Below are 13991 nucleotides of genomic sequence, written 5' to 3'. Positions count from 1 at the left end.
ACAACTTACCTGTCACTTCAGCCATCTCCTTCCGTGGCAGGACCAACAGTTAAAACTGTTTTATTCATTTCTTGTTTGTTGTATCAACATGATACTTCACGCTCATGTCATTGCCTATCTTTAGACCTATGAATCGGACTTTGCCTGTCATTACACCACTCATAATGCACTGCCTGTCATTACACCATCATATAGGTGTAATAAGCAATTTCTTTGAGCTCAAGTAAAGTGGTACACTTTGGACTATTCATTAATATGTCATGAAGTGACGCTACACAGAAGATCCCCAACAACATGAATGTTACTACTTTGTCATTACACCATCATGAATGTGACTTTGCCCGTCATGACATCATTATGAATGTGTCATAAGCATTTTTCTTGAGCCAAGTAAAGTAGTACACTTTGGACTACTCCATTAATATGTCATGAAGTGTTCTACACCATAGGATCCTTTACCAACACCAACATGAAGTGTTCTTACCTGCTATGACATCATCATGATTGTCATAAACTTCAAGTAAACGGTGGACAATATGGACAATTAATGTTTTTACATGTTACACTGGCAGATCTTTTTAAAACACAACACACATTCAAGTGAGAGTATTCAACGGTTTTTTTAACTAAAAGTAACAATAACACTGGAACGCAAAACTGAACATGATACAGTTAATGGAACCCTTACACAGTCCTTTTGGTTGAAGACATTCATCTCTTCATTACTTTTTTTAAGTCATGGAAGAGACGTCCCAAGACCACTAAGATGTTTTCAGACCTAACCAGTGATGCCACCTATCATATCATATCTAATATATCATAGAAAAATTTCTAAGAAATTTGTGAGTGTGCCTGACTCTGGCCCCGTCGTCCCCATGCATTAACTGACACTGCTCAGCAGACTAGAAAAGAAATTTTGAGAGTGACGAGTGGGCTGTTGCTGGGGATCTGTATTCAAAAAGCACACCTCAAATAGTAATTTTTAACATGTTTTTAGACACAGGAGCAGCTAGCGCTTACGTGCTAGCAATTAACATTAGCATTTTTAGCTAGCAGTTAGCATTAGCATGTTAGCATAGCATTTTGCATTAGCATGTTAACGTGATGGACTAGCAGTTAACATTAGCATGTTAGCATTAGCATGTTACACATTAGCATTTAGCATTCCTGTTAACATTAGCATGTTGCGCTGATGGGCATACAAGTTAATATTAGTGTAACCCTTCTGAAGCAGAAAAGTATTAGTAATATAAAATACTTGAACTAATGCCAGAATAAGAAACAGAAGATTAAAATTCGCTACGGACCCCAGGTGTAACCAACCGATGCACATGAACGACACACACGTGGGCTCTTTTTGTTAATGAGAACAATGCTCCCCTATTTTAATATGAAGCTGGGGAGAAAATAAACCACATGAAATACATACAACAGCCTTACCCGGGTAGGTATAGAAAATAATAAACAAAATAAAAAGTTTTCGCAGCTGCACGTGTTTTTTTCTTATTGCTGTTCACTTCACTATATCTGCACCCTTTAGGTGTCAGTCCAGCCACACGATTGTGTGGTGTGTGGTGTATGTGTAAAATGAGCAAAAGGATTCATTCCGCGGTGTACGTCTACGATCCTCCAGGGTCCGGCTCGCCATCAGCGCTCTCTCTGACCTTCCAGACAGGCTTCTAATCGAAATCCAAGGGTTCCTCAAAACTGACCTACATAAGTAGGATCAGAATATTCTCTATTTCTTCAATTCTCAGATTAACTATGAATCACTTTAAATTGTCTCTATATTCTGTAGAGAATAAGTGCTTTAACTAAACTTGTATTGCAAAATAAGATCACAATTTCTCAGAAGCAAAAGGTAAATATTCAAAGTATATTATGATACCAAATGATTATTTTCTAACAGTACCATCACATATATATATGCTATTTACATAAAATTAACATTAATTATCACAAATACCAAAATGTAAACTCTTGTAATGTTCACAGAAGAAACCATAACTTAATGTGCTTAAAATAACAATACGGTCACAGTCACACACATAGCACACCATAACTCAAGTAAAGCTAGACAAATTGTTACATCAGAGCTATTCATCATATTTGGTGTGACTAGCAGTGCTGATTAGCCCCGGCGCTAGCGCTCCGAATAGCATGAGGCTAGGGGTTAGCTCACGGATTAGCCGTTTAGCTTGTAGCATTAGCGTTTTAGAATTAGCATAGCACAGCAGGACGATCTCCCACGCCTGCGATTCTTCACCCGAGCGAATCCTCCAACTGCACTCCTGCAGGTCGTGGTCGTCCGCGGAGATTCCTCCTTTGGTTTTTTCCGAGTTTTAAATCACTTTTTTCCAGTTTATTCCACTTCTGTTTTCTCCGTCCTGACATTAAGACCGTGTCCAGAACATGCTTCCTCTTGCTCTTCTAGAGGCTTTAGCGAAAAGTGAACCTGCGTCAGGTGGGAATACAGACTGCGTCTGCTCCTCTGACTGTATGACAGACCGGGACCACAACTCATCCTTTCAAATTAAAGTTCCAAGGCTGAAGCGAAAGTCACCTGCAGGTCATGCTGGTTAATGTCAAGTTGTCATGACAAGAACACTTCTCAGCTATGTGGTTTTGCTTAATGTCAAGTTGTCATGACAAAGAATTTACTGACTAAGTGCTCTTGGTAATGTCAAGTTGCCATGACAAAGACTGGTCAGCCTAGTCATCTTGGTAAATGTCAAGTTGTCAAACAAAGACACCCCAAACAATGTCAAGTTGACAGTAAAAGATGACAAAGAAACCGCATGACACTTAATGCAGCAGTCATGACATTCATTAATGTTCATGACAAGTGTCATGTCATAGTTATGACAATGTCATGTCAGTCTTATGAACACCCTTCAAATAAAGTGTTACCAATATATTTTGTTTGAACAGTTGGCACTACCCAGCCTTACACCACTCTCTTTCAAACAGCTTACTGGCATGGCAGCATACAACACAATGTTGCCAAATCAATTAAACAAACTGTACATGCATAAGACACATACACAAGCAAAAATAAGAAACAACTCACACACGCGTCTCCATACACACTCAGACAAAAACGCAGGGAATTGTGCATGCACTGCTCACTTAAAACTACAAATCATCTAAGGGACAACAGCATATCATCAGACTGGCCCATATGTCTATTACATTTTCTGCAGACAAACAACAATTAATAGGAACAAGACAAAGCTCCTACAGCTCATGTCGATAATTACCTTTTCTTTTTATTACAATAAAAAAACATTCCAGCTTGACTCCAGGCACGTTTCCATCTCCTCCCATGTATGTGTCCGCAGCCTCAAACAGGGGCGACTATTAATCTTGTTATGACGCAAATAACGTTTGATTACATATCAGAATAACAAGTACAGCATTTGTTTAATAATTACATTCTTTGTCTGGAAGGTTTAACATCACCATAGGCCAACGTGAAAGTGGTTTTACTGCCAGCAGGTGGACTGGAGGAGGAACTGTTGTCTCCCTCCCTGATGGAACACTGACACCTAGTGCCAGAGTAATTAATATTAATAAAATATTATATTTATGTATTTATATGATATTATATATATTTATAAATTATAGTATATTATATTATATTCAAGCAGGATGTGACAACTATGTGTAGTTTGGAAGCCAAATATGGTCTGGTGTGCAAACTCTAGTGCACATGCACTGAGAATGGACTTTTTAGTGAAGTAGGAGACATCTTGAATTCACCTATTGACCCTATGAATTTGACCCTCTGTTTTTCAATGAGAGGGAGGGGCAGATGTGCTTTTTAGAATTTGCAGTTAGTTAGTTATTGAACCTTTTTTGTACCAAAAACAAACTATTTGGGGAAAAAAAGGAGTATTTAATGTGTCTTAAAACATGTATGATGGAGATGTATAGGTTCAGTAAAATTGAGGATTTTCAAGAATAATAACACCTTAAGAAACTTCATATCCATCACTTTATTGTGTAGATGACATCTATATATAAACACAAATCTGTAAGCTACATTCACTGACAGGCCATTACTTCATACAACAAAACTGAAGACCAAACAGTAATAGCAGCCTAATAAAAGTGTTTATAATCTTTATCTTATCTTTTGCAATTTAATTGCAGTGCAATACACTTCTCCAAGTAGTGTAGCTACCCCCATTCAGTGTTGTGGTAAAGCAACTCTTATAATTAAGTTACAGTAAATAATAAATGATAAACTTATGTGGGGGGAAAAACGTGGGTGAAGTAGGAGAAGGCCTATTTTTTTAAGACCTTATGATAATTAAAGCAGCATAGAAATAAATGTCTCACCAGATCCAGATATAATCTGGGACAAAGAAATACTAAAATAATTTATATCTGATGTTTTCATCCCCCAAAATGTTATGTTACCTTGTTGAAACGGTTAGTTGCCCTTTATGTGCCTCTAGATGGTTAAATTGTTCCCTGTGTGTTTCATTACATAGTAACAATGTCGTAACCTACATTTAAATAATGTTGTTCTAAACTCTTGAAATGACCGCTTAATATTAAAATAATTTAGAGCACATTGAAATGATGTTGTTAATCTCAGCCGCAGATGGAGCCTTAACAACGAGGTTGTGTGGGTTTTTTCCATGTATGAATTCAGTGACTTGACTGAACTTGCTCCTGGCTCCACCCTCCGTTAGTCAGCCAGTCCACTACGTGTTAAGACTGGTGCCTTTAACTTACAAGCATCTCGGATAGAGGAGGAAAAAAAGAGGTTTTCCCCCCTGGTTCCTATCTGGAAGAATAACGCACAGCCGTCGGAAGTTGATCAACTTTAAACTCAAACCGGCATCTTCCTTTGGAGAGAAAACATCCCTCAGTCTGGTTTGCGTTTTCCGACTTGGATTGAGTTCTTCATGGAAACAAATGATATTTGAACCCGCAGAGAGGAGCGGAGAGAGAGGAGGTGGGTGTCGGATACAAGCCTGTGTGTTTCTGTTGTTGTTCTTTTATGCACGGATCTCGGATACAAGCCTGTTTGGTTTTGACAAAAGTGGAAAAAACTAACCCAGTTGTTGCTGTCGCTGCGTGATCTAAGCCTCATCAAGTTTCAGAGAGCTCTTAAAGCTTTAATCCGGGCAAGAAAGGCAAGTTCTTGAGGCAACTCTGCAGTCCAAGACAGGAGACAGAAACAGAACAAGACACAAGTGATATAAGTACCAAAAGTATGGCGTTAAAGGCCAGAGTGTTGTACGACTTCAGCTCTGAAAACCCAGGAGAGATCTCCATAGCAGAGAATGAGCTGGTGACTCTGTTCAGCGAGGAAGAGCTGGAGGGCTGGCTGGAGGGGGAGAACAGCAGGGGGGAGGCTGGCCTCTTCCCTGCCTCCTATGTGGAGATCATCAGGGACCAAATTACCTCCAGCACCAACAACAATGGCTTCTCCTCGCCCAAAACCCAGAAGCCCACCCACACCTCCTACACATCACCGGACACCCACTCTCAGAGAGGACTCGGGGCTGGTAGTGGTGGAAGTGGAGGAGGCAGCTTCCACACTAGCCAGGGCAGTGATGATGACTGGGATGATGACTGGGATGACACCTCCCCTGCGACCGAGGTGCCTCAAGGTCTCGGCAGCTCGCCCCCTTTGTACCCGGTGACCTCCTCCTTACCGGCGCGGCGTGACAGCTCCCAGCAGCATCAGCAGCAGGCCAAGAGTTCAGCAACAGTAGGGAGAAACCTCAACAGGTTCTCCACTTTTGTCAAGTCCGGAGGGGAGGCCTTCCTGCTCGGGGAGGCCTCTGCTTTTGTGAAGGACGGGGACAAGATCTGTGTGGTGATGGGGAAGCATGGGCCAGAGTGGCAGGAAGACCCGTACCCATTTACATGCACCATTGACGACCCCACCAAGCAGACCAAGTTCAAAGGCATGAAGAGTTACATGTCCTACGGCCTGACGCCCACGCACACTAATGTACAAGTCAACCGCAGGTACAGGCTGTCTTCCTCCTTCTCTTCTTCTTCCTCTTCCTTCTCTGTGGTTTCCAAACTGGGCTTATTTTTTCACCGGATCCCCCCCAGTCCCAACACACTTAAAATAAATGTTTCTGTGGCTTTTCCTGTGGCCACAATTGTTCCCACAAAATGGCAAAAACAGAGCTGACTGTGGCCTTTTGCCCTCTGGAGTCTTCAGGAATCCCCCCTTTTCCTTTCTGACATTCCCTCTGCACCTTTTACATTGTTTCCCTGTCAGTAAACCAACCCTCATTTACATTTAAGTTTCTACTTGGTCCTGCTGGGAAAACATTTTTTACACTTGCTCTCCCCACACCCCTCCTTCTTTTTCACTCCTTTCCACTACACTTTCCTGCCATTTACTTCACTTCCTGATCTCCCTCATGACCATTGATCGAACCTTTTTCCTCCATGCCTCCTCCTTCATCATCCCTGCAGGTATAAACACTTTGACTGGCTGTACGCTCGCCTCGTAGAGCGTTTCCCTGTCATCTCAGTGCCCCACCTGCCAGAAAAGCAGGCCACCGGCCGCTTCGAGGAGGACTTCATCTCCAAGCGGAGGAAGGGACTGATTTGGTGGATGAACCATATGACCAGCCACCCCGTGCTGGCTCGCTGTGACGTTTTCCAGCATTTCCTGACTTGCGGGGCAGACGAGAAGGCATGGAAGCAGGGCAAGAGGAAGGCAGAGAGGGACGAGCTGGTTGGCGCCAATTTCTTCCTCACAATCAGGTAGGGAGGCTGGTTTATGTACTGCAGAGGTTGTGGGTGTGATTCTCAGATTGGTGTAGCTCCAACTGAGTGTCATAAATATTTCATTGATCTAAAACAACAGGTTTGATGTCAGGAACCTGCAGTCCAAAGACAAGGGTTTCTTTCTAGAGTCACCATTTTCCAGCAGCATTTAGCACACCAACATCCACCAATAAGAGTGGGAAATAGACCACAATGCAATGCTGCTACAAACACAGATTTCCAATTAAGGCCCTCACCTATTTAACTTGGAAAAACTCCCCTCACTTTCATTGCACTATTGTCATCACTGTTAAACGTTTACTCTGTGATTGTTTCAAGTTACAACCCATTCTCTGGACTTTGAAGAAGGCATTATGGGAAATGTAGGCAATCACTAGCTGAAGTAAAAAATACTAGTTATGAAAAGTTGAGGGAAAGAAGGTACCTCAAAACCATAAATAGCGCTTCACACAATATTAAAAACAAATTAATGATATGCAAGGAATGGATGAAATAACAGGAACAGTTAGCATTGTTTTATACAAGAACTATCCTGTGAAGCTTAGAATATAATTGACTTGATCATAGTGTGTCAGAGTTTTGAATCAAGCTTGTGGTGTTGGGTTACATTATCCATTTTATACTGTATGAGGTAATGGAAGAATTTGCCCTTAAGCAAGGGTCTGTTATCAGTTTTCCTGGTTTCATGTGTTATAACTGAAAGCTTTCATCATAGGGAGTGTCTGATAGAGAGGATGAGATAAGTAGAAAGGAATAATCTCCTGTCACATGACGTGTAATAAAAACAAATCCTTGAATTAGAAAAATATCACAAATGACTTCAAAATAAAGCCACAAAGTCTTAAATGGCTGTCTTTTTTTATTATTTTCATCAGCACACCAGATGTCCCACTGGACCTCCAAGAAGTGGAGAGCAAAATTGAAGGCTTCAAGACTTTCACAAAGAAGATGGATGAGAACAGTGTGGTCGTAAACACCACCATCAATGAGTTTGCTCGCAAACAGGCAGCAGGGTTCAAGAAGGAGTATCAGAAGGTCGGACAGTCCTTCAAACTCTTGGCCCAGGCATTCGAGCTGGACCAGCAGGCATACTCGGTGGGCCTGAACAAAGCCATTGCCGACACTGGTGAGGCCTATGAGGCCATAGGAGAGTATTTTGCTGAGCAGCCGCGACAGGACCTGGATCCCATTTCTGACCTGCTGGACCTCTACAGAGGACACCTGGCCAATTTTCCTGACATCATCCATGTGCAGAAAGGTGGGGGGAGTGTGCATGTGTGTGTTTGTCTGTAAGAGTGGTAAAGTCTGAACTCCTAAAGCATCTGCATTTCCACTTTCAATGTAAGATGTAAATGCCAAACATTTTATAGCCTGGGAAAGAAAAGAAATTGAGCATTACTTCTTCAGACAATGAGGAGTACTGAAAAATGCATTAAACCCTTCAACATGCTTGCAAGAAACAAAACAGATGCAGGACCGAGCATACTTCTCTTTACAAGGATGTCAGAGGTCAAGGCTCAGCTTGAGCTTTAGTGAGCGGTCAGCACTCTTGCTCATGGATTCCTCTGCAGGGTGGAGAGTTGAATCCAGGATGGATTCCTAACAACACGAGTGGCCTCTCGCACTCAATGTCTATGCCTTCTGAAACTAAAGATTTTTTTACTTTTACTTGCATTAGAAAATAATTAATGGTGTTTCCAAAGGCTAAAAAGCCTCCCTGTCTATTAATCATGTCAGTATAAAGGCAGACAATTCACAGAGAACCAGATTCTGCCTGTTAACATCTGTTTTCATTTACCGAATTGCAGTGTGAATCTGGGTTGAAAACTGAAACCCAACTATTGTAACACTCTAGGTTCTGTGAGAGCCTGTACTTGCTCACTGGAAAACACAAACACAGAAAAACACACATGCAGACACACACAGGCGTGGACAAAGGACTTGCAGAGGAGTTAGCTTGTTAGTTCCCTGCAGGTTGGGAGGAGGGAGTTGCTCCTGGCACACAAAAGTCCTGACGTTTGCCAAAACTTAGAGGCACTGTTTCTATAGTCCGTTGAGCTCTGTTCTCTCGATACAATCACAGCTCTGAACTATGGAAACACAGTCTGAATCCCAATAGTCTCTGAGACTGACAGGAATTCACCTACTTTCTGATTGACAAATAACACTTTGTTATATGTCCCTGCAAGAGCCTCTTCTTTTTTAACATTTTGAACATTTCTGTTCCCACTACTTAGATTTTGAGTAACAAGCTTAAATTTAAATTGTTTTCTTAACACACATCATGAAATTAATACTAATGTGTGCAAAACCTGTGGTAAATGAAGCATGATGGGGTACAAGCAGAAGTCTTTCTGCTTTTTATTTATGTATCCCAATTTAAAAAAAACTGAAGGATTCTTGGATCCAAACTTTTAACTATGTCAAATATGTGTCAAAAAGCCTTGCTGCTTTCTTGACTGTTTAAATGCAGCCTAATTCACAGTCACATTTATGAATTATACAAAGGGAGTCATTGACTCAAAATTCCAGAAATGTACCCAGCATGTCGTAGATCATGTAATCAGTCCGAAAAGTAGAAGCACAGACTCTGAGTAATGCATCCACGCTGTCATAGGAAGCATTGTTTCGTCTGCACAACCATGAATACATTCCCACAATGCAAAGTCTGCACTTCTGTCATAGTTGTGAAATAACTACCTTTTACAAAAGATGGCTGGTTGAGTCATAGTTTCCATAAACGGTCAACTTAGTGAAGGAGCCTCATTGAGAGAATCAGATTTTCTTGTTTAACTATTGGATTGCACTTTTTTGACTTTGGACACAAAGAAACATTGTCTGCAGAGGTTTTACATTTTCAAGAACTTTCAAGAATTCTTCTCTCTACAGGTCTACGTCCCACAAATATATATCGACCTCATTTGGCATTGAACATTTCTCTAATAACCACATTGCACAAACATGGCATCTTTGCAGCGGAGATTAGCTAGAAAAGCTAGTTGTTGAGCTCTTAAGGTGGACAGTTTTGTTGACCTAAATGTCCCTGTACAGTATCATCTGCCTTTGCCGGTTCTGTCTGTGAGGTCCAAAGGCTACATCTGATTTGAATGAGCAGAGATTCCTGGGCCTCTTGTCCTGTGTTACCCTGGGACTGTAGGAATGCAAAATGGAGCAGTCTCAGGATTAGTTTCCCCTCCTCCTCTTTTCTTCTCCCTCTTTTCCTCCTCCTTCCTGGTGATACAGCGACTTGAAGAGGAAGAAGAAGAGGGGAGGGTTGCATATGTGTGTGTATATGTAAGAGGGGTTGCAGATAGTTACGGAGCAAGTTTCCCACAAGCCAACAGTACAAGAGTTCAGATTACAGTTTCATAATCTCCTCCGGATCAAAGAGAGCAAAGTTCAGTTCATTAGCGTTTTTGCTGCTATGGCGTGTTTTCAATATGTATGTGTGTGAGATAAGGGGAGAGAGATCTAGAAAGAAAGACTACAGGTCAACAAGGTCAGGAAAAAGTATCACTCATCAGTTTGTTCACATCCTGATATGTTCCTCTTCACCCATTTCTCTATGGATCATGTCTCTTCAGACTGGTTTACTTCCCCCCTGAAAGTTTAGTCACACTAGACACTGAGTCACAACTGGGTGTTGGGCAAGGGCAAGCAAAAAGGAAAAACTATAAAATAACTGATTCATTTTTGTAGTATAAGACATTTTCAAGGTCAGGTTGGAACATTTGCCAGCCTTTTCTCCACAGTCTTATTAACTTCAGGTTGTACTAGCTTGTACTTCTTGGCAGTGCGTTTATTATACGTTATCGTAACTGTTTCTTTGAGATCCACACACACTCTCTGCTGATGTCATCCTTTAGCTTCTTAGATGTATAATCTCTGCTGTCTCAAAGATCATCACTTGTCTTGGGCTTGTGGTTAAAGAAATCTCAAGAACCAGTTTGACATTTTGGTTATTTGTTCTCTTGTCAAGTGATGAAAGGATTAATACCGCTTTCATGTCTGTCCATTAGATATCAAGCTACAGCCAGGAGACTGTCAGCTTATCTTATTTTATCTTAAAGACTGAAAGCAAGGAGAAGCAGCTAGCCTGGCTCTGTCCAAAGGTGAAAAAACAAATGGCTAACAGCGTTTTGAAGGCTCACTAATTAACAAGTTATATCTAGTTTAGCTAAATGTAAAAAAATAAGTTGTTTTTTTATCTAAGTTGACTTTCTCTTGGCTGTATCTAAGATCCCAATTACCAGACAGACATGAGAGTGGTGTCAAAATTCTCATCAAATTCTCATTGGATTAGGTTGTCTTACTGAAACCGAAAGCGGTTTGTCGGTTCTCAGTCTTCTCCTCACCTCCCCCATCTTTTTTCAGGTGCACTGACCAAGGTGAAAGACTGCCCAAAGCAAGAAGGTGAGCTCCATGACCGCTGCAACATCATTTCCTGTGCCACGCTGGCAGAGATCCAGCACTTTCACCGCACGCGTGTACGGGACTTCCGCTCGCAGATGCAGCACCACCTCCGTCAGCAGATTGGCTTCTTCCAGAAGATTACCGCCAAGCTGGAGGACACACTTCAGAGATATGACGATGACCAGTAGGAAGAGGGGAGGAAAACAGAGAAGTTGGATTGTAAAGGCCTTGAGGAAAGAGGGGGAGGCTTGAAGAGGAGAGCAGACAGGGATGATTGATGCGTTCTGCCTCCAGTAATCTGGAACATCTTATCATCCATCCAAGAGAAAACTACTTGATGTGATGGATCCTGGGCCTGGTACAAGTGGAAGAAATATACCACTCTTTTTTTTTTAAATGTAGGCCTCTGGACTGTTGAATGACAACTTCTTGGATTATCTGGACAGCTCTGATGAATGTACCAGTAACAGGGATTGTGCTGACACCCCAGGCACATCTTGCAACTCAGCGGGACTGTGGCGATATTAAAAACAGCTGCTCTCTATATGACGGGGCTGTCTCTCAATTCCCGGTTTCAGGATCACATGATCTCTCGATGCCTCCACTGCCTCATGGAAACCCTCTATCTGGGAACACGGTAACTCAGCAGAAATGTAGAGATGAAACTCCCCCAAATCACTTAAACTGGATGCTGAATGATTGAAAGACTTAATGAATTTAATAATTTGTCATCTCTATATGTCTGTTTTTACTTGAATTACCTTTTCAGTATTGTTTTGATGGGACATGACAGCATGCAAGTGATTGTTGGATGGAAAATATGGAAAAAGGCAAAGTGGGTATAATCTACTCCGTTCAATCAGTTTAGTTGTTGGACTTTTCTTAGAGCTTGAAATTTGACCTACTTCTGATGTCTAACATCTCACACAACTCTGATGCTGTCACACCTTTACTACATTAGAATTTGAAGCTCTGTGTTCTGCATTTAGTGTTGCTTGACCTTAAAAAAAAAATTGGTCTTAAACTGATTTTATTTGAATGGACTTTTGTTTGGGTTACTAAAAATCCAAATCAGTCTTTCTGCTCTCCCTCAATCTGGGGAGATCAGGGGCTCAGGGTACAGACACTTCAGAATGATGAATGCCTCCTAGCATTAAAGCTTTGAACCTAGATCCAGTTCAAAGCCACTGTGTGTTGACTTTTTATGTGATTATAGCATATTTCAAATTCTTCTGAGGTCATAGGTTTTTTGTGAAAAAGTGTAGACAATCGGAGTCCCAGTGGTGGTGTCCTTATGATAGTACCACTTGGGGGCACCAAAGTTGAAAATGTCAAATAGTACATATAGTGGCTTTAAGTACGGTTGCTATTCTCAGTATCCTAACCAGCTACTCTAAAACTTTCTTGGTAAACCAGTAAGTGAAAGTTAAATAAGCTCACAGAACTGTTTGTTGACGCTGGGCAAGAAAAACCTTTTCAATACAAGCTGGAATCCATGACAGATTTTTCAACATCCTGTGCTGATATAATCAGAAACACGTAATAATCCATTACGATGAAACTTGTTTCGTAACACTTTTAATGCAACACAATGAAACCGAATTTCATTAAATAAATGAAAGTAGAATTTATTTCAATCATTTATCTGTATTGTTGTTTGTTGCCCTAAATATAACTTATAGTGACCTGTTCTGCGTCTTTTGATTTGTGTTTTGATGAATATTAATGCTTTGATTAGGTTCAGGATATTCAGATATTTTGTTTTGTGACATGTAAACACTAACACTGTTCAGAGAGAAGCTCATGTTCTTAATATGAAACCAGAGACTACATAAAACATGGACGTCGTATCCGTGACGTCACCTGCAGATTTCTGAGGAGCTGAAGAGTGTGGTGGGTCTGGCCGCCGCATCCTAGCAGTCCTGCCTCCGCCACTTTGTAAATTGATCCAGCCAGCACCCACAAGTCAATCAAAGCAGCCACACTGTTAATTATGCATAACTTTTAGCCTTAATATAGTTGGTGATAAGTTGGTGATTTAAATAGAAACTCAATACATTTGCCACAAAAACAGTTTTTTTTGTACCGGGTTGTAAACATGTTTATTTCTTCTGTTAAGTTGGACATTTTAATATGGGGGCTTATGGATATTGACTTGTTCTATAGCCAGCCTCAGGTGGCCATTTGAGGAACTGCAGTTTTTGGCACTTTGGCACCGCATAGACTTCACTTCACAGCCACAGAGGTTGCTGCTAACTGATTGTTAATGTTTAACTGCTTGTTCTTGGCATTGACCATAAAAAATGATATGAAAACAAGTACATTATATTTAAGGAATGTCTTTTAGAGCAGCACATGATATAAAAGCTGCTCAGATCACTGTTTAAATACACTTATTTAAAACATCACATTATTTCTTTAAATCAAACAAATTTCTTAACAAGACACCTGCTCCATAATACTTCCATGAAAATCTGTTTCCTGTATTTTTTCCCCAAAGAGAAGTGTGTTATCACTTTGGAGGCCGCAGCAGTCCAGTCCCTGATATATGACACCAGAATTCACAGACTGCAGGTCAGGTTACAGCAGTCGCAGGCTTTTCATTATTCAGACTAGTCTCTTTCTCTTCTCTTTCATGTTTGAATTTTCTTACTGGTTAATGCTAATAATTTCAAATGATTGTTCTTGGCTATTTTAAATCAGCCAATATTTTCAATACATAAATATATTCTAAAGTTGAGTTGTTTCATGATATTTTCTTCCACTTTCATACAGGAAACAAAGTGTCCTGCTGTCCTGCTCTC

The 13991-nt window shown here is 40.9% G+C and overlaps 1 protein-coding gene across 1 annotated transcript; it reads left to right on the top strand.

Moving 5' to 3' along the window:
- The first annotated feature begins 4633 nt into the window (after positions 1-4633).
- LOC104921073 (sorting nexin-18) lies at positions 4634-12818 on the top strand. The gene is made up of 4 exons (XM_010733515.3): positions 4634-5994; positions 6457-6750; positions 7650-8032; positions 11149-12818. The coding sequence occupies exons 1-4, from the start codon at positions 5231-5233 to the stop codon at positions 11373-11375; spliced, it is 1668 nt and encodes a 555-aa protein (XP_010731817.2). The 5' UTR covers positions 4634-5230; the 3' UTR covers positions 11376-12818.
- The last annotated feature ends 1173 nt before the right edge of the window (positions 12819-13991 follow it).

The sequence above is a fragment of the Larimichthys crocea genome, chromosome IV (assembly GCF_000972845.2).
Source record: "Larimichthys crocea isolate SSNF chromosome IV, L_crocea_2.0, whole genome shotgun sequence".
In the NCBI taxonomy this organism is placed as follows: domain Eukaryota; kingdom Metazoa; phylum Chordata; class Actinopteri; family Sciaenidae; genus Larimichthys; species Larimichthys crocea.
This window is presented reverse-complemented; position numbering and strand designations above follow the sequence as displayed.

What these genes read in the sequence shown, in the direction of transcription:
- LOC104921073 (XM_010733515.3), top strand. Translation starts at nt 5,231, where the DNA reads ATGGCGTTAAAGGCCAGAGTGTTGTACGACTTCAGCTCTGAAAACCCA. An exon ending in AATGTACAAGTCAACCGCAG is followed by an intron (nt 5,995 to 6,456) that starts GTACAGGCTGTC and finishes TCATCCCTGCAG; the next exon opens with GTATAAACACTTTGACTGGC. An exon ending in CATCATCCATGTGCAGAAAG is followed by an intron (nt 8,033 to 11,148) that starts GTGGGGGGAGTG and finishes ATCTTTTTTCAG; the next exon opens with GTGCACTGACCAAGGTGAAA.